Here is a 21,231-nt window from a genome sequence, read left to right on the forward strand (position 1 = left end):
TACATCCTGGCATGGAAGGGCCCTTGATCATTCACATTTCCGAAAGGGGAAACTGAGGCCTGTTTTGTAAATACTGCCACAAGCTCTGCTGTGTATATTTCTATTTCTGCTGTCTTCCATGTCTCTATCTCTCCCACACTGGATCCTGGGTCCTTTGGCAGCGGTGCCACGTTTAGATGCAGATGCTGAGAGTGATCAACACTTTTGTCTTCCTCAGGCTCACTCAGGGACAGAACAGGGATTCAATTCTGAGTCCCTCATCACATCACCCAGGTGGGCACGGAGGGTAAGTCCCAATCAGGCACTGACAAAGCTCTTCATGGTTCTGTAAACTCGGGGGTTTCCAATGTGGAAAGAACTGGCCCAGTTAGACCCTCAAGAGACATTGCAACCAGCTGCCTCAAACCTCCAAGTCGAGGCTGGTGTCTCTGACTCTGGATTTCTTACGCCCAGTAGGTACAATAAGTCCCTGCTCCGGCCAGCATCAGCAGCTGACCAGAAGGACCCATCCCAGCTCAGTACTATTCATCCCCAGTGTAGGCTGCAAGTGAGAAAACACACAGAGGCAAGTAAGAGAAATGATGTAACTTTATAAAAATGTGGTAATACAGCAAGATTTGATTTTTTTCTTTTTCTTTTTTTTCTGGCAAGTGAAATTTATAAAAAAGAAAAAACACACACACGCGGAATAAAAACTTGAAATGAATAAAGATTAGGAACATGAACACGTAAGGACACAGTTGTTCAGAGACAATGAGAAGCCTAAAGCAGCAGCAATTGGGGGCAAGAGGTGGCTCAGCGGTGATGCGGGGCAGAAGCACCACCGTGAAGCCCACCTCTCCAAGCAGGCTGAGCTGGGGTGGGGGCGGCAGTCACCATGAGAGGCACAAAGGCTTCCTCAGCGAGACCATCTGGACCGCTGGCTCGGGGGTGAGGAGGGCAGTGGCCTCCCACCATGGGGCAGTGATTCCCAGCCAGACAGCTGGGCTGGCCCTGGAAGGCTGATCACGGTGGCTCTGTCAGTGCGTCCCTAGCCTGCAGCTCTGCGGGTCCCTGTCCCACCATGATGAGCTCAGTAAAACCCGTCAGGATGGCCAACTTGCCAGGGAGAACCAAGAAGGCCAGACATATCTGAGGCTAATCAAAACACTATTTGGAATGTCTGAGCCAGGACCAAGGCAGCGTTTGGACCACCTTGGGGAGGAATCTCCCCACCACCGCTCCAGCCTTTCCTACCGGGGGGGCTGCCGGGATGGGGGTGAGGAGGGCAGGGGCTCTTGACTACATTCTGAGGTAGTCTAACCGTGACTTGCACAAGCAGCTAAGAATGATCACCAATAAATGGGGGTTGAGGGGGAAGGAAGGCAGAAAAGTTGTCACCAAACCAAAAGACCAATCTAAAAGGGGGAGGATCTATGCTCCGCGGGGGCTCAGAGATGCCAGAGTGTGGCCTGGGGTCGGGGACACACACAGCTCCTGTTCTACTTGATGCCACAGCAATGTGGGGAAGAGGGGAATCGAACAGGGGTTTCCTGGGCCAGAGTGGTAATGACTCTGAGGTGCCGGGGTCCCGCCAATGACCCATGGCATGAGGCTGATGAGACAGAGAACCTGGGGGTACTGAGAAAGGGGTCCCAAGGTTGCCTTCGGCTACATTTCAGGGGAAAGTGACTCTGTTAGATTTGAACCTGGGAAACACGTAAGCGGTCCCTGTTGGTGGGGAAACCCGGGGAGCTGAAGCCACTGATGAAAGAGAAATAACAAGAACAAAAAGCAAAGGGGGGTGATAGACTCCCCTACTTCGATGTACATTCTTTTTCTCTCTGCCTCCGCACTCAAAACTCCAAGGCAGGATGGTTTGAAGGTTTAGGAGGCAGCAGCTTTGTGGCCCTCAGTATCTTCTCTGTCTTGCAAATTTCCGCCAGCGTCTCCTAGGACGAAGTTCACCAAAGTCTTCAATTTCATTTTCATAATCATCTTCCTGAACGATTCCTGTTTAACAACGAGCACAACACAGAGACAAAGTGCAGAAAAGCCATTTGGGGTGGGGGGGTTACTGAGACACCGGAAACAGAGCGGGGGGAGTTCCTTTTAGTACTGATATTGATCCCAGGATGACTCAAAGTCAAAGTAAATACTCTTCTCTGGAATTAAGTTCTTTTATAAGCTGCTTCCTCTGTCCTTATTTTAGAGGCCTTTCAAATGGCAAGAAATCAAACAAAGCAACTTGGCTTGCGTCCAACAGTTTTCTTCCACTTAAAGCCATCACAAACACAAAAAAATCATAGTCCTCAGCAGGGAATACGTTATAAAGATTTAATTTGCCCACACCCACCAGTGCTCAGGGCTACTCCTCGCTCAGTACTCAAAGTCTCTCAGCTCTGCTTCTGGCTGTGCTCAGGAAACATGTGGGGCCAGGGACAGATCCTGGGCTTCCCACATGCAAGGCATATGCTCCAGTACAGTGACATCTCTCTCTGGCCCTCTCAAGATTTTCAGTATTGACACCAGTATTCATGCCAAGTGCCTTCAAGTCTCTGCAGCTCTAGGGACTGGGTTTTCCAGTAGCAGCCCATTAGGAGAATTCACAGAGGGGCAATTGGCCAATAGGGGCAGCGGTCGCAAAGGACAAGAGGGAAGACTATCCAGATCACACAGAACTTGGCAAGATCATTCCATCTGGAGACAAACCTGACTCCACCTACACAAGCTTTCAACTTGCTTTAGGAAGATGGATACAAGTTTCTGTGGTGAGACCTTTTTTGGGGGTGGGGGGAGGGCTTCTGAACAGTGGAGTGGGTTCCTCAGGTGACACTGCCCAGCAATACAGGGTAACAGGCCCTCATCGGGCCACCAGCATCACACTCAGTAGTACTTAGGAGGTCACGCAGTGTCAGGGACCAAACTCAAAGCTCTGGGCACACCTCGCTTGCCCTCTCTCCCCTTTGAACTACCTCCCACGCCTTGATTCTGTTTGTTTTGTTCACACATCTACTTACTATCATCCCAAGCCTAGCACAGTGCTGACACACATCAGCCAGTGCTCACTGAGTTAAAGGAAGGTAAATACGTTTAACAAGGAATGGCTCTGAGTGCCACGCAGATCCCGAGAGTCACCCTATTGAGTATGAGTAAAGACTGACCACAGTCAATGGCAGCTCGTGAGTGGCTAAGGTTTCTGCAACAGCAATGGGCATGATCCTGGAATCACCCACTCTCGGCACCAGACGGGGAAATGCGGGGTACTAATTAGACTCACAGTCATCACAGGCAGCACCCCGCCCCACGAGCTGGGCCTAAGGCCTCCTTACCTTCCTCCTTTAAGTGGAGTTCTGTCTTCATCAGCCACTCCCGTGCGTCCCTGACTGACAGGATCAGGCTATTGATCAGCCGAGTCATGCCCACCTCCGCTGTGGGAACCAGAGAACAGGGGCGCTGAGTGAACGGGCTGCTGCCGGGGGCTCACAGCACGCGGACCTGCAGCCCTACTGCCCCTCCCAAGATGTCATCTCTGTCTCCCTGAGAGGTAGCCACTGAGAACACCCCAGCTGCCTTCTGCTGCCATGTACGAGAGCCAGCACAGTCACCAGCCTTGTGCTGCCACTGTGTGCTTGGATGGATTGTCAATAGCTGTGCCTGTGAGGAGCTTATGTTCAGATGATAGACAGGAGAATGAATGACAGCATTCTCAAACACACACCATGTCACTTATCTGATACATGCTGCGACTTTTACAAAGTTGCTAATGGGAAGTTAGGGGATCAGATTCAGAGATCTCATAAGAATTATTCTTATCAGAAGCTCACACTGGCCATGATTTAAGGGTCCTCCAGAGAAGAGAGCGGCCACAATCCTCCAGCCCTTAGCCAAGCTCCCAGTCAGTACATAGTAGGTGCTCAAAATATGATCACTGAATGAAGAAATCAGGAGAAGCCTGAATTTTTTTCTCAAGATCTAAACATTCTCCCTTTTGTCTTTTCCACGGAACACAGTTGCCAGCTGTTTTCTTATCTATAGTGTGGGGGGATAATGGGGGCCATCCTCCATCCTGGTTCAAGGTCATCATACATTTCTCATGGGGGGGTGGGTTGGGGAGGGGAATGGATCAAATAATGGGGGTTGCTATAATTTGAGACCCACAAATGCCAAGAGTTCACCGTCTGGAGTCACTTGTGGTGTGGTTCTCTCCTGAACACCATCGGGCCCCCATTTCTGCAGGTGCCTTACCGCCAGCCCAGGCCTTCCGCTTGTATAGGTCCTCCACCATGTCTGAGACCTTCTGGATGTTCTCCTGGACCTTCCGCTGCAGCATGTGGCTGTGCTCTTTGGAGCCCAGGTGGCTGTGGACCCACACACTCTGCTCTATGTCCTGCACCACCAACCTGCCTTCCTCGATGGCGGGGTCCACCTTGTCGCAGAAAAACTCGAAGTACTTCTGGTAGGCCACTTGTTGCCTCTGGTGGCCATCGAGGTGGATGTGCTGCTCGTAAGACTCACTATTCCTCTCCCGGACTTCCTTGCCTTCCAGGTCCCCCCTGGAAAGGACCACATCCTCAGAAATGGCTCCCTCGAGTGCTTTCCCAGGGTTGAAATAGCCCTCAGGGCCACGAGCAAACTTCACCCCGCACAGGTCACACTGTGTTCTGTCCACGTCGGCTTTTTTGAAGTGCCTGGTCGCGGGCTCCCTGGTCTCCTCCAGGAAGCACTCGGTTGGGGCGCTCACCCTTCGCCTCCACCGGATGCACAGCGAGACCACCAGGCATACCTTTCTCAGCTTCCGCTGGACGTTTGCCTTCCGCTGCATCTGGGAGAGGATGGCAGCCAGGAGGTGGTCTCGGTCTTCTAACGCCAGCTCATCCATCTCTTCCTGACCAAACTCACACTCTGGCTCCGGAAAGTAGTCCATGGGGCCCACACAGAGCAGGCGGTTCAGCCTGACTTCCTCGTGGTACAGGCCACGGACCACGGGGCCTTTGGTGTGTGCGTTGTCCCACCGCCAGTGGCAGTCCATCAGGTACTCCTCATCCCGCTCAAAGAGCAGGTCTTGCAGTGCCTCTGCCACCGACTTGGCGTTGGCAGCCATCAGCACCCGCTTCACCACTTTGCGGAGCCTCTCTGGAACCTGGTCTGGCCAGTCTAGGGTCATCAGCTGCAGCCTTGTGTCGATCTCCTGGAAGTGGTGGTACAGAAAGGACTTGCAGGATGGCTGCAGCACCTCCTCAGCGTTCACCAGCATCACCAAGCTCAGCACCAGGGTCCGCTCGGCCTCACCTGAGACCACATAGTCTATTTCACTAAAGGCATCAAGCAGGACATTGAAGTTTATATTCTCGTAGCCACATAGCACCTTAACGAGGTAGGAGAGGTGGAACCGGAAATCCTGGATGGCTTTGGTCACGTCCTTGGGCTTGTAGTCCTGAATGATGGAGAACACGTCCCCAAACTCCTTATCCTTCTTGCTGAACAGGAACTCCCAGTAGTGTAAGAGCGCTATGTAGCTCTTGGGCAGGCACAAGATGGCGTTCTTCCAGAGGCGGGCGAGGACTGCCCCGCAGTGGATGAACTGGAACTCCAGCAAGGCCACTGTGTTTCCAATGCTGGGGATGAGTGGCTCTTTGCACCTTCTGACGAGCACATTCATGAAACGGAAAAAAAGCCTCTTATAGTTTTCCGGGTCTCTGTGCACGTAGAACTGGTCAATGCAGTTCTCCAGCAGCCGGATGAAGCACAGGTGGGTCTTCTCAGCACTCTCGTCCTCCTTGTTGGGCACCAGCATGCCAAACTTCCCTTCAATGCCCTTCATCCTGCCACCTCTGCCGCGGCCCCTGTCCTCTTTCTCAGACTCAAGGGCTCTGAGCTCCCGGTTATAGTTGTCCTCCTCCTGGTGCAGCAGCTTTTCAAACTCCTCTGGATAGTTGGAGGACAGAAGGAAAGTCTGCATGGCGCTCAGCCACAGGTCTGTGGACTCACGGCGGCTCCGGGCCCTTTCGTTTTGGAACAGGAAGTGGATGTACTCTTTCAGGGCAAGCCGATAGGCTCGGAAGGATTTGTAATTTGGCTTGAGGATTTCTTTGCATGCCATGGGGTTTTCTGACAGCACTCTCTGATGGAAGTGCTTGGGGAAGAGGACGTTCAGGAAGGATTTGCAAAGGCCATACATGTCGGCAGACAAAATATAATCGATTTCTTCAAGTTCCTCAGCTAAGATTTTAGGGAATAATTTTTTGGCTTCCAAAAGCAACCCGTTGATGGCCACCAGGTGCATTTTTGACTGAACCAAACACTTGGCCTCACAGCGTCTCAGAGGCCTGTGGAAATCCTCACAGTTTTCATCCTCACATTTTAAACCCACGATAAACCTCATGCAGACCCCAGGGTAGGCCTTCCCAAGCAGGCTCTGTGTAATCTGACACAGTCTACTCAAAAGGTGCTTGTTGAGGGCTAATTTTACCTGGTCAGTCATTACCAAGAAATGATCTTTTGTTTTCTTCTCTTTCAAGTTCAAATCCAGGTCAAAAATTATTCTTAATATAGGCCCGGGATCACTCTGAGCTATCTGCCAATACTTGGAATCCACCTGAGAAAACCCGAAAAACTCAAAGCAAGATTTGACCATTTCCTTCTCAGCATTGTTACTGACTCTTTTGAGGGCCCGGACAAGATTGAGGAGGACGGTCAAGCCGGCAGGAGCCAGGGCCAGAACCTTCTCAGGCTCATCCTCACACTGGCTGGCAGCTTCATAGAGCACTTCCACCACACCAGCTGGGTGGTTGAGGGTGTCAAACTTGTAGAAGGCATCCTTGAGCTTCTGGAAGTCTCTCAGGATGACGCCCTGCAGAAACTGGGCCTCGGCGATGCCAGACAGCTGATTGGTTTGATAGCAGAGGTCCAGGGCTTCTCTCAGAATGACTTTGGTGTGTTCTACATCCAAGTCCCTGGCCACGTTGAGGCGGGCGGCTTCCAGTAGACACGAGGCCTGGAAGTCTTTGTTGGCGGTGAGCCGGGCTGCCTCCAAGAGACAGCCGTGCTGCTTCATCAGCAGAGCGGCCTCTTCTCTCCGGCCTTCCCGTTTCAGCAGGTCTGCTGCTTCCGCCAGCCTTTTCCGAGAGTTCAGAAATACAAGCTGATCTTCTATGTCTAGCTTGGAAAGCACAGCCATCATTTCCTTGATCTTGTTTGCACTCAGATACTTGGCGGCAGCCTCCAAGTAAAACTGACTTGCAGAATAGGAGAGCTTAGATATGGGAAGGGTCTTAGCCCTCAGCATTTTTTCATACCTGCAGCGTAAGACATAGATGCCAACATATTACTGCCCAGAAGAAAATCCTCCCCATACATCACAAAACCACTTAAATAAAATACTTCCATAAAACTCCTACTTGGAGATGTCAGTAACCAAATAGAGGGGCTGTGAAAAGCTCCAAGAACTGGACTGTGTGCCATGCATGTGGGAGGCCTAAATTCTGTTCCTGGCGCTGCACTGTACCCTAGAGGACCATGCCGAAGTACCAAGAGGTTATCTACCAAAGTAGATAAATACAAATGAATTATCTAACAGGGCTTCAACTTAGAGACATCTCTACCAATGTCTCATCCTACCCTGATAAATTCTTTATTCTCAAAGGAATCAAGCACTGGAGCGATAACACAGTGGTAGGGCATTTGCCTTCTGCACAGCTGGGTTCTGCAAGCCGGGTTCGATTCTTCAGCCCCTCTCGGAGAGCCCGGCAAGCTACTGAGAGTATCTTGCCTGCACGGCTAAGCCTGGCAAGCTACCCGTGATGTATTCGATATGCCAAACACAGTAACAACAAGTCTCATGATGGAGATGTTACTGGGCCCGCTTGAGCAAATCGATGAACAGCGGGAGGACAGTACAGTCCTACAACCTAAATAAATGAGAATAAGGTACGAAGGTATTATCTGTAAGGCATAAATTTAAGTTAAAAGTGAAAATTGTTCTCAAAAACAAATCCTTTAAACCTTCATGAAAGCATGATAATATAACAGTGTTGGTTTACAACTCTGGCCTGTTCGATATGTGATTATCGAGGGCTTCACTTGCACCAGAGGGTCCTGTGAGTTTTCTTTCTTGCCAGCCCCTCTTGAGGCTGAGTTCCTATACCTGCCTATCAACCGTGGTGTATCATATGACACTGAGGCAATGGAGCACTCCGGTAAAACGCTCACTGTTGAAACTCTCACTGGGACTTTTCTCACAGCACATTTCTTCCCAACCACAGATGCGTTCAGGGCCCTTATAATGTCACGGGGTTATCCTGCACCACCAGTTTTCCTAGGAAAACTGGAACCTCTGACGTGCGTGGTACATGTGAAATGAAGGAAACGGAATCTCCTTGTGGGGGGGCATGCACTGATATAGAGGCAATTCTTCAACAGCTTAAGGAACTCAAGATGTTTTCAAATATCCTCAAAATGCTTTCAGTAATGTCAGCTAGCAACTGGTCTTGATATCCACTGTGCAAGGCAAAAGGCTCTCAGATAAATCTAGTGTGAGGCTCCAGCAAATATTCTGGCCAATACAGCTAATATTAGCGCTCAACAAGTCTTACACACACATAGCTGTTTACCTCAACAAAGATGGAAAAATATATAAAGTAACAAGAGACTAAAAGAGTATTACAGGGGCTGGGGGCGAGTGCTGGGGTGGTCCTCTATGACTATTCAATGCTTTTCTGAAAATGACCAAAGTTCAAATGTAGCACTGCCCTCCTGTTCATCGATTTGCTCGAGCGGACCCAGTAACATCTCCATTGTGAGACTTGTTGTTACTGTGTCTGGCATATTGAATACATCATGGGTAGCTTGCCAGGCTTGCCGTGCGGGCGAGATACTCTCGGTAGCTTGCCGGGCTCTCCGAGAGGGGCGGAGGAATCTAACTTGGGTCGACCATGTTGGCTGCGTGTAAGGCAAACGCCCTGCCGTTGTGCTATGCTCCAGCCCTAAGTTCAAATGAGTAAGTATAAATAAAAATCCTCAGTGGCCGGAGCAATAGTACAGTCAGCAGGACATTAGCCTTGAACGTGGCCAACTTAGATTTTACACCTGGCACCCTATCTGGTTCCCCAAGCCAGAAGGAATTCCTAAGCACAGAACCAGGAGTAATCAGAGCATTGCTGGATACAACTCCAAAACAAACAAAAAAGTCTCATTTTCCCTATGATCTCACAAGGGAATATGGCCTGGTTGGTTAATCACACCCCCATATAAAGGGTACACAATATATGTCACTGCTGACACCCAGGTAGACCGCATGTGTGTGTTCATTAAAATTCATATACTGAAGCCCTAGGTCCCCAGTGTGGCTGTATTTGGAGGGAAACCTTTAAGGAAGTAAAGCTGGATGAGGTAAGAGGTGGGGCAGGATGAATGTCCTCTAAGAAGATGCTCCTGCCCTGCATATACCTACTTTCTCTCCACACCCAAAGTGCCATGGAGAGCTCCTGCGAGGACACGGCAAGGGAGCCACCTGCAGGTCTCTTCCAGCAATCCTGTGTCTGCAAGCTCTGACTTCGGGCTCCACAATCTGTGAGACGATGAATTTCTGTGGCTCATGAAATTGTCAGTCTATGTGATTTTGCACTGGCAGTCTGAGCTGATGAATGCACACTTATGTACATCACATGCATAGTACCACCGAAGACCTGTCTAACGGAACATGCTGGGTACCTAAATATTCCATTCCATGCAAAAAACTCAACCTCTTTATATAGGTGTGGTTATCCTTATGCATATGTTTTATGAAAGCCACAAAGTCATCCCTGCATATACACTGTAGTGGAAGTGAACATGAAAATCTGAAGCTTGGACATCTGGATCAATGACATTCACTGTGTGACATGTTTGATTCTGTAGAAAGCAATCTAATGACTGCTCCTTCAGAAGCAAAGCAAATTCTGCTGAGGAGAGCAAATTCTCATTCTCATGCTCTCAGACAACCTGGAAGACCCCTTGACACATTAACTAGATGCTGTCTGCAAACTCCGTATCCACCGCTAACCCCACCTAGCTCCCTGACTCCTTCAGAACATCAGCTACAGATAAAGGCTCAAGGAGTCCTCTAGGGTCCTGTGGAAAGATCCTGTGCTTTATAACTTGAAGGGATGGTCACAGATCTATGACCCATATGTGTCTAAGAACATGGCTGAGCCTCTGCCATGAGATAAAATCCCGTCTGCCCAATCATTCTCTCACCTTTACAGTCACAGAGCACTGAAATTGTCAATGCAGCAGGTAATAAAACTGATCTGACACTAAGAATAAAAATATCATGAAGGTTATATGTACACACTCTTAACACATTCTTCATCTTCTTCTAGCTTCAGGACACTGTGTCCAAGCATGGAAAACAAGAGTCCTGATCTCTAGGAGCTCTTGACCCTGCACCAGGGGCTAAATGGAAGGAAGTGACAGGGCCAGACCAGGTGACAGGGTCAGAAGAGCAGGATGATACTGTCCAGGGCGGGCTGCCCCAGAAAGCAGAGGAGGAAGGGGAAGGGAGAAAATACAACCACCTACTTTTCTACTGCAATAGCCGCTTCTTCAAAAAGCTCCTCTTGGCAGTACATTTTGAGTGCCAGATCAAATTCCTGAATCTGCTCAAAGCATCTGAAAGCGTCTTTGTAGCACTGGCTCCGCTTATAGAAGTAGGCGGCATCTCTTATCTAGGACAGAGTAAAAATTTACTCGTGGAGTATACTCATAACAACTTTATAATCTTAAAAATAAACCAACACTGAGAATAATAAAAAGAATTATGCATCTGTCATTTGTGAGTATCCAGTGAAAAAGCAAAACATAAGTAGTATTATAAAGACTTGTTCTTGATGCAGGGAATCAGAAAGTTAAATCCCAAGCTCTGATAATACACAAAGCCAAGCTCCAGAACAACTAAAGATCTAGATATGGACATTAAGAGAGGAAAGCATATGAGGATATCTTTGTAACCTTTAAGTAAAGAAAGTCTTCAACAAAACCACACTCAATTGAGTGGAGAATATCGAAGAATACAACAAAGAACACAAGAAAAAAAATCAAGACAAAGAAGACAAACATTAACTCCAAGACTGTCCAAAACTTCTCTGTGAAAATGGAAATATTTTCTATCTGTGCTATTCTATCTAGTAGCCATTGACTAAACACAGGCAGCCACAGCTTATAAGTCAAAAGTGAGTACATTGAAAGAATACAACCAAGGAACTAATTTTTAAAATTTCATTTCATTTAAATTCATTTTCTCTTAAATTCCCATAGATGGCTAGTGGTGATGAGTCACTGTAATCTAGGTGTGATTAGACAGATCTAGAACAAAAGACAGGTTCTGGAAATCACAAGGAAAATAAATAAAGGATATTTATTAACTGGCAAGTCACAGTGGAGGAAACTTGAACAACCAGTAACAAATGAAGGTGACCAGCTTCATTTAAAAACAGAAATGTGAGTGAAAGTCCTAGGAGGGACATCAATGAGGTTTGCAAAAAAAAAAAAAAAAAAAAAAAATCAGAAAACGCCCCCCCCTTCTCAGGAATCAACTGCTGGCAAGCCTGAGTGAGTCCAGCAGGCCACTGGGAGCACTTGAGCTCCCAGATGTCACAGGGATAGGAGGAGACAAGCCGGCCACAGGACTGTGAGCAGGGGGAGGAGATGGCGTTTCAGATGTCTACCTCTGAGGAAAACAGGGGCAAGTCTGAAGTCTGCTGCTGTGGCTTGGGAATGTGATCTGAGGCCAGAAACTCAAACTCCATGGCATGGAGTGGAGGAGTGAAAAACAGAACAAGATGCTATCTAGATCAGTGTAAAATAGACAGGGGCGAAAACTGCCACCATCCTTCAATCATTCGTGCTTGGGGCCCTACAGTGAATGCACTGGGAAGGCTGCCAATGAGACCAACAGGAACATGGACATGGAGACAGTCTACAAAGAAGATGAGCCAAATAAAATGCTAAGAGCAGGGCCCTAAACACACCAATGTGGGTCTGCCCTAATCAGAAGAGCATCTTCCATTCTTTTGCACCAAACACTTCCTGCCCAGCCCCTCTTCCCATTGCCTCCATCAGCACTGAGGCAGTCCAAGCCAGCACCTTCCCAGCCCTTGCCTCGCCTCACTGGTCTCTCTGCCCCACTCTTGCTGCCAGCAGAGCATCCTGATCACAGGCTGCCCCGGATCCCCATCCCCATTACTCCTGGGGACTGTGGATCCCTAGGTGCTCTGTTCCTTCATCCCCTCTTGCTCCTTTTACCATGTCTACCCCATTCCCTCTGTCCTCGTGGGGTGACCTTTCTGGCTGTTCTTTGTACTGGCCCACACACTACCTTGGGGGCTTCTGCCTACCAGGCTCCTTGGCCCACTCTGTACTCCAGACACTGTTTCTGAATTCTCTACTCAAAAGTCAGTTCCAAGTGGCAACACCTGACACCCTCTTCACCCTGATCTAGCTCCCTCCCTCCTCCTCTGCAAGATGGGCACAGCCACTGTCGCCCTGGAAGGAGACATGCAGGCCACAGGACTGTGAGTGGCATCTGGGAGAAGATAGCGTCTCGTAGATCTTCTTCTCAGGAAACTGGGCAAATTAGCCGCAATGGCTTGGGAACACTGAGGCCAGAAACTAAAACTCCCCAAAACCATGAAGCCGTGCAAAGGTTGAGTCCTCTGCTTGGCGGCTGGCTAGTGGCTGACTACACACAGGTCCTGACATGTAGCAGCAAGTACATCTGTTATTGAATACTTAATGTCACAACCCTAATGGCTGCACCTGAAGCCCAGAGAGAAGAAGAAACCAAACGGGACAAAATGAAGTACACACGCAAGCTCCTTTAGTATATCTTAGCTAGTTTTTTTTCCCCAGTGATATGAACTACACAGTATCCCAAAACACAGAAGTGTGGTGAGGTTGGTCTACACACAGACATGCCCCCAGACCATGGCACAACTAGGTCCATCTTGCTTTATCAATAACACCGCCCATAACCAGTAGCTTTAGTCGCCCCAGCAGAGGCAATACTCACAAGGAAAAAAAATCCCTGAGTATGACTGAAGGGTCCACAAGGGACCAAGTGGGCCCCGAACTGTGGGTGAAACAGGCATTACAGTGGCAGCTCCCTTCCCTCTGCCCCATGAGGTCCCCATCTGGTGCCAGCCAGAGGGAGAAGTTGGAGGGGTTTCCCTAGAAACCAGTGCTACTCTCTGAAGAGAGACAAGGCAGGAGGGAGGTGAGGCAGAGGGACCCCTGACAGTAGCGAGGGGAGGGAGGCGAGGGCAGTGAAGGGGAGGGTGGGGAGGGGAGAGGAGAGGAAGGGAAAGGAGAAGGACCTTCAGGAAGGCAATGAAGACCTGGAGCAGGGAGGCAGAGAAGCAGACCATGGGCCCGTACATGAATCCCCTGGACCTTCCCTAGTCTCTTTAGAAGTAGAGTTTGGCAAATGAAGTGTGGGGAGAACCAGGGAAAGATGAAAGGGACGAGTCTCTGGTTCATTCAGGGTAGAAACAGGCAAAAGGGGGACAGTGATAGGCTCAGGCCTGCCCCCTGCAGTTGGCACTGCTTAGGTCCCAAGATAGCTGCATCTGAGAACGAAGATGGGCTGTGGGGAGGGTTGAGAGAACATGAAGAGGCCAGAAATCATCATAGTTTCTGGAACAGAGGCCAGAGACCTCCCCCACAGGGATTTCTACTCCGTCTCCGTCTCACTCAGCCTGACAAAGTCCACAGAAGCAGCAGGACGCCGATGTCCAAGCTGTGCCGCAGCGTGGCCGTGGGCTGAGGCAGTACCTTCCCCAGCCTCTCACACAGCTTGGCAGAGAGCTGGAACTCCTTGGCGTAGCTCAGACACTTCAGAGACAGCAGGGGCTCGCTGCACTCGAGATACGTCCTCCCCAGCTCCAGGTACTCCATCTGCTTTTCCCTGGAAGGAGGGCGACAAAAGAGTCTCCATGGAATGTGGCCCTGACATCAGTGTCGCTAACCTGCCGTCCTCCTGGGACTGGGTATGAAAGGATGGATCCTCAAGACTCTTACTTGGGGCTGACTTTCTTGGACTTCATGTTCAGGGCGGTGTTGTGGGCCAGCGCCAGTTTCTCCTTTTCAAAGGCGCCGCCTTTCTGGTAACATTTGGCTGCAACCTGCAACAGGCAAGAGGGTTTGACTTCCAGCAAGGTAACGAAGGAGACACACACAACAAAAGTGAAAGCCGTGGTCTACATTTGCCCAGACAAAGCCCCTCAGTCCAGCTGGACCGGAGAGAGGAGCAGGAAGGTGCTGGCTAGTTAAAACTGACCTCTGAAGAGAAAACCCAGCTGGTGTGCTAAGGTAACACACCCCAGTTCACAGGCTCATTTTGGAAGCACCCAAAAGCCATGGCAAAGGCAACCTTATACATATCTGCATAGGCTCCCACAATAACACCCTCGGTTCCTCTTCCAACAGACATGCGCAGGAAGTTTCATCCTTCCCAATGCATGGAACAGCCTTGAGACAATCACTCCGGCTAGAAATGGGTAGGCAGATGGGTTTCACAACACCTCCCAGAACATAACCAGCCAAATCGTCAGGATTTGAGAATACACCCTCACCAAACAGAAGGCAGGCAGACAACAGTCCTGAGGGAGTTGACCTGCATCTCCACCCCCGCCAGTGAAAAGCTGCTTTTCTAAAACCAGAAGTGGGTACGAAGCAGAGGCACCAAGGGAGAACGCAGGCGTCCTGCCCAGCACGGAGAGGGTAGGTCTCACTGTGAGCAAGGGGAGGACAAAGCATCACTTGCCCACAGTAGAGCCAGGAGAGCACTGGCCCCTTCAGGCTCTCTGTTCCAGTTCCCAGGGGCCCTGGGCCACACTCCTTCCCTCCACAGGGTCTCTGCCTGCGTGGCTCCCTCGATTTGATGCTCTTCCACTCTTTCTAGGCCTGGCTAACTTCACTCATCCGACAGGTCTACACTCATAGCTCCATCTCAAGGCAGCTCCCCACGTGTCCAGAACAAGTGGCCCCAGGGCAGCTGGTCTCAGCTGCAACATCTGCCACAGACAGAGCTCAGCACTCTTCTTATGTCTCTCTTGCATAAGGCCCAGATACAATGGCTGGCCCATTTTCAACAAGAACTTGTTGAATGAAAGAATCTCAAGTGGTTTCCATTTGTATGGTGGTCTGCAATGTTCAGGGGCAGGCAAGCCAAAACAGTACCCCCACCTCAACCCCCTCCCACAGAGTTCTAAAGTCCTTTAGCAGAGTTCAAATGAAATCAGACAAGGAGAAGGCTTTGTAATCTTCTCCTCCACGCCAGATCCTTAAAAAACAAAAAAGACTTTATAGACTCAAACATTCAAAAGAAACAAATTAGAAATAAAAGGAATAAAAAAGAGGGAAAGACCTCCAAGTTTTCCAGTTTCATATTCACACCAGCCTCCCATTTCATTCCTCCCTATCCAGTTCCCCCCCAAACAAAGTAATAAAAAAATTTTATATACAACAGCCAAGTGCCCAGTTTTCAATTACAATATGGACAAGCACAGAAGGGCTTAGCAAACTTCTGCAGTTAGATTTTGCATATTTGTAGAAATACATTCCAAACACAGAACAGTACAAATTCTGTTCTCACACCGTTACAATCCCAAGGAAATCTGTAGTCCTTCACTCCTTCCTATAGCCATTCCCTTGAAGTGCAATTCTGAGACCAAGGATGTGGCTCAAGTGGTACAGCATGTGCTTTGCAAGGATGGGGCCTGGATTCCAAACCCTGGCACTGCATGCCACCCCCACCCTGAGTAGCAGCAGAACAGTCCCAGGTTCTAAGCAACACTGGGTGTGGCTCCCAGCAGAATTTTACACACACACACACACACACACACACACACACACACACACACACACACACGTTCACCCATCAAAAGTTCTCCTGCTTTCAGATCTGAGTTGTGATTTGTGTTGTTCAATGGGCTGCTATAAAAAAAGATAGTGGGCCAGCTCCAAAGCCAGGACCTGTGTACTTCCATCACTCACAAACCTGCCAGGCTCAGGGAACAAGTCGCAGCAGACCTGTTCGAGGATGAAAAGCATGTGACCCACGACCACCATCACCAGAACCAAGAGTCAGTGAACGCCCAGAAGCACATCTGCTTGCTGACTGGCAGATGAGTCCAGGCCTGGGAACAGACCAGCTGAGACTAGCTGACCCCAGCGACAGGCCAGAATCCTCACTATGTTCCCCACTTCCTTTCTCACCTGATACCAGAATCTACTTCCCAAGAAGGTCTGGAAATGTCAACAGAGATCGCACTCCCAGACTCCCTTGCAACCAAAATATACGTGATTTGGTATCAATCAATAAATTTATGGAGATATCCACTAGGAACTTTGTATGAGACAGAGACGAGAGAGACAGATGAGAGACAGAGACAGAAGAGAGAGAGATGTGAGAGACAGAGACAGAGAAAGACAGAGAGATGAGAGATACAGAGAAGATAGACACGAGACAGAGATAGAAAAACAGAAGAGACGAGAGTGACAGAGAAAGATAGATGAGAGACAGAGATGAGAGACATGTAGACAGAGAAAGACAGAGGGAGGGGAGAGGGGGGAGTGAGAGAGAGAGAGAGTGCTGAGAAGTGCGGGCCCTTCTCCTGCTGCTTGGGAAGCTGCTAAGGAGTGTGTAGAGTGTGTGGTACTGCTGTAGTAATCTTTCAGCTTTCAAGGGACATCTCTGACAAGTTGCAGATGGCACAGGAAAGACATGGACTAAAATTGGTCCCATGATAAACTGCAGAATCAACCTAAATGTCAGACTTCTGGTTACTTTATAAAACCACCAACTCCACCGTGATCAAAGATGCCCGTGTTTTTCAGGGTATTAATGTTTTGCAGGGTGCCAGTGTTTTGCTACACAGGTAGAGCTATATACACCAACACAACCCCAGGTGATACATACCTGGTGGCCAACTGGGATGTGAAGGGACGCTGACTGTTGGCAAAGGGGCCCGTTGTGGTGGTTTCAAAATTCTGAGAGGACTAGCAGAGAGACATTTCCCTGGCAGATGAATTCTTAAGCTCACTAATGTGACTTGTGGCTAGATAGAGGTCACCTGTGTCTAGTATGAAATCTCATCCCATATTCAACTAGGCTCAGACTGGCAGTGAAGTCTATGTCAGATCACAGTGAACACAGATAGAGAACCAATCTGTTATTATTTAGAAAATAATAAGGGGAAGTAGCGGGAAGACCCCTAGAACCACTGGATCTAAGCAGTCCCACGGCAACAGGCCCTATGGAGGCATGAAATCCAGATCAGTATGCTGAGTATCCCCGGGAAAGGTTCCTGACCTTCAAATGTCTCTGGAAAGCCCACCACCCAGGTGAAAATGTGGGATGATTGGAGCAAAGCTCTTTAAACAGACGGATAGCACAGGGGCCGGAGAAGCAGTACAGTGGATAGGGCACTTGCCATACACGCAACTGATCCAGATTCAATCCCCGGAATCCCGTATCGATCCCCCAAGCACCTCCAGGAGCACAGTGCTAGGAGTACCCCCTGAGCACCACCAGGTGTGCCCCCACCAAAAAAAAATACAGCACAGAAGGGAAACAGAGTAAATCAAGGTGTTCCTTGGTGGGGAACAGAAAGGACCCCCCACTTTCCCATCAGCTTATGTTGGCATTTGGCGTGAGTGGAACTGTCAAACACACAGTGAAGAAGCAGGACTGAGAGCTCTCCTCATGGTGGAATGACCTGGCATTTCAGAAGTGACACAAGCACACCACCCTCTTCTCCAGGGACCAGGGTGGTGGTGGGAGACCTGTCTCTGGGGACTGATGAAGTCCCACTCACCCAGACTGCAGACCTGGTCCCTTACCTTCCAGCACTGGTGTTTAGCGTAGTATTCTCCTTGTGCGATCCACTCTTCAGGGGTTGAGGTCTTAACAAACATGCTATCATCAAAGTCTAAAATGAAGAAGAAAGGTGGGTTGCTTCTCTGGGCACTCGGTCACTCGAAGCTGCTGTTGTTGTGGGCCCACCCCATGGAAATGCCTGTGTTGAATCCCTAACTCTGCTCCCGCCTCCCCACCCAAATCCCAGAAAGTGGCAGCCTTTGGAAACAGGGCCTTTAAAGAGATGATTCAGTTCTTCAGAAGGAAGCTCGTGGGAGTCTGGCCCGACTGCACTGGTGTCTCTATCAGGAGGGTCGTGCACACAAGAAGACCACACAGGCTGCACAAAGGAGAGGCCATCAACCAGCCCAGGAGAAGGGGGCTTAGAAGAAAACACACCTGCTGAGACCTTGCTTGGCCTCCAGACTCCAGAACTGCAAGGCAATGAATGTTAGTCAACCAGTTTATGATGCTTTCGTATGGCTGTCCTCATAAACAAGCACGTCTGGTATTTCCTGTCTTGTCATCACATAAGATGTAATTTAGCTTACCAAGACATTTGTTGTGGATTTGGGGGGACAGAGGAGGTGCAGATGAGAGAAAGCTCGACTTCTGAACTATGATACATCTATCCTGTCTGTGGCTATGAATTAGAAGGCAAAAAACAGTTTCTAATTCCTCCTTGAGAGCTAATGTCATGTAGTTCTTAACAAATTCCCATGGCCAAGGTTGTAGCAAGGGGAAAGATGGCAGGGTTGACAGGACCTTCCAATGCCTTGCCTTTGTCATGGCATGCAAGTAAACACATTCCTGCAGATGGGCACAGAGCACTGTGCACACAGGAACCCCCAGCTCTGGGTCCAGTCTTTTATCCTCACCAGCATGTCGTTACTGTGTCACCCCTTCCCTCCCACAGCCCCTGAGCATCAAGCAGCAGTGGACAACACTGTGTACATTCTGAGCCACAGTTAACTGAAGCACCCAAAAGAGAGCCAACGCCATGGCCACACTGCTGTCAACCCTGAGCAGAAGGGATCAGCCATGTCCTGCCAAAGGCTAACAACCAGGGGAACTGGGCATACCAGCCAGCTGTCTTTAGTGGACACAAAGATACACTCATCCTGCAGCCTGGTCCTCCGTGCCTGCCCTCTGTACAACCAAGAGCCTATTGCAATTAGCACGCCACAGCCTTGTTATGATTCTGGGAACCACTCATGCCTTGGTGACCTTTCTGTCCCACAGCAAAGCCTCCCAGCATCTCTGTCAGGGCCAGTGAACTCTGCCAGCACACAATGTTCTATAGCAGAGAGCTATTACATTCATCCCCTGCATAAAGGGGACAGGTGTTCTTACAGAGCTGACCGTGTACAACTAACAACACAATTGAGGCCGTGCTTTTCATTGTGTTGGTAATGCCACCAAGATATGAAATAAACTGTAATCCTTTCCCATTTGGAAGCTTTAAATTAAAAAAGGGGGGGGGGGAACAGCCTCTCTAGATGATCTCTTATAACTGGTGCTGAAACATATTTTGAGAATGGAAGAATGTGATTCTCAGGGAAGATTAAGAATGACCATAATCATCTAACCCACCCATTTTCCCTTCGGTTAAGGGACAGGAGAGGGCATCCGAACAAGACCCTGTAGATGTATGGGTGGAGAGGGCTAATGAGCAGCTGGACGAACTCCAAGCCTTCCACTTTTCCCATTACCCTCTACAATCGCCAGGCTCAGAACAGAACATCTAGTCCTCATACCCAGCTGAGCCATTCACTGGCTATAATCAGAAATAACCTCCTTAGAACTTTTGGGAAAAGCAAAGCACTTTGCAACAGCTAAGCCACATGCCTCCACCTCTCCTTGGCGACCTCAACCATAGCCCGGAGGAGTCAACTCAGCAGCTAACCCACAGAAAAGGACAATTTTCTCCTTCACAAAGAGCTAATATTTCTCTTCTAGTTATCCTATCAGAAGGACTTATTTTTATCTTTCGATCAGCCAGTCTTTCTGTATGCAATTTTTAAAAACAAACCAAAAAATGCCTGCAGTAGCCCAGAGGGGAACAAAGGTGCACAGTGAAGGTGCCCTGATCGACTTGCCCACCACACACCCGCCCAGTCCAGCAGGAACAGAGCCACTGACTGGGCTCTCACAGGCAGACACTTAGGTCACGCTGTTTCTTTTCATGATAAATAAGGGCTGTCCAAAATTTCTTATGTGCATAACCTTGAGACTTTACACAAGAATATCTCTAGGACAGATTTCTGATAGAATGACTGTCAAAAGGTGAGTGCATTCTTTATGTGGCCAGAAATTGTCAATGGGCCTCCCAAAGCAATCTGAGTTTCCTGTGAGGGCATATTCCCTCTTACTCATGGCCCTCACTTTTAAAGACAAATAGGAGATCTCTCATGAAGTTAACTCCCTCAACCCCATCAGGAGCACACATTACCACCCATCCTGAAAATAAATATGAATTCTCATTTCTCAGAAGAATGTGGGGAGGAAAGAGGTACGGCCCCCAAACTACACCCTTTATACTTGACCATGAGAACAGTCGAGGACAGAATAAGTATCCTATCTCAGAAAATGTGTGCACGGTAAAATGTGGGCATGGTAGCTTACCTTTATTTTCATCTGTCTTCACAACTTGGACAAAATTTCTTCTAGTGAAATACCTGAACGCAGGGGCCCGCTTCTCCAGGTTTTCATCAAAGATCCAGAGGTTGACCCGAGCCCTTGTGATGGCCGTGTACAGTTGCTTCAGCTCTCCATTGAGGAGCTACAGACAAAATTGAGGACAATGAGGGTGAGCCTTGTCTTTAAAGCCACAGTGAGCTAACGCTGATTGTGGAGAAACACAAGGACTATATTTCAGAGGACAGCAGAGCCCTGAGGACCTCGGGAGCTCCCTTGGGTCACTGCAGAAAAGCAAGGTTCTAGAAGGAGAGCACAGCATTTGTATAGGATGACCCTTAATTTGCTGTAATTTTCCACTTCCCCAGCACTACTTGGGGGCTACTTCCAGCTCTGTGATCAGAGCGGCAGCCCCTGGTGGCACACTTAGGGGTCCATGTGTAGTGCCAGGACATAAGCCTGGGTCTCTTTCATGCAGAGCTTGCACTTAGCCTGCTGAGCATCCTCTCTCCCTCTAACCCCATCGTTTTATAGTCTGAAATAATTATAGACAAGGACAGCACAGACAAGTCCTCTGTCCCATCGCTCACTTTACCCAATCCCCCACAATTACAGTAACTTATTTCTAAAAATTAGACCAATCCTATACTTCCCGGGTTACCATCACTAATACTAAATTACTCATGAGCTACCTCATCTTAGGACTGTGCACATAAAGA

The 21,231-nt window shown here is 49.0% G+C and overlaps 1 protein-coding gene across 1 annotated transcript in view; it reads right to left on the reverse strand.

The window, feature by feature from the left end:
• Positions 1–1,785: 1,785 nt before the first annotated feature.
• TRANK1 (tetratricopeptide repeat and ankyrin repeat containing 1) overlaps positions 1,786–21,231 on the reverse strand; it is a 116,869-nt gene continuing 97,423 nt past the window's right edge. The window contains exons 17-24 of the mRNA XM_056129092.1: positions 20,501–20,657; positions 17,860–17,948; positions 14,035–14,138; positions 13,789–13,921; positions 10,540–10,685; positions 4,228–7,277; positions 3,312–3,410; positions 1,786–1,992 (exon numbers count right to left, since the gene is read on the reverse strand). Of these exons, the coding sequence (XP_055985067.1) occupies positions 1,892–1,992; positions 3,312–3,410; positions 4,228–7,277; positions 10,540–10,685; positions 13,789–13,921; positions 14,035–14,138; positions 17,860–17,948; positions 20,501–20,657 (3,879 nt within the window). The 3' untranslated portion in view covers positions 1,786–1,891. The remainder of the gene's footprint in view (positions 1,993–3,311; positions 3,411–4,227; positions 7,278–10,539; positions 10,686–13,788; positions 13,922–14,034; positions 14,139–17,859; positions 17,949–20,500; positions 20,658–21,231) is intronic.

The sequence above is a fragment of the Sorex fumeus genome, unplaced genomic scaffold (assembly GCF_029834395.1).
Source record: "Sorex fumeus unplaced genomic scaffold, SorFum_2.1 ptg000072l, whole genome shotgun sequence".
Taxonomy (NCBI): domain Eukaryota; kingdom Metazoa; phylum Chordata; class Mammalia; order Eulipotyphla; family Soricidae; genus Sorex; species Sorex fumeus.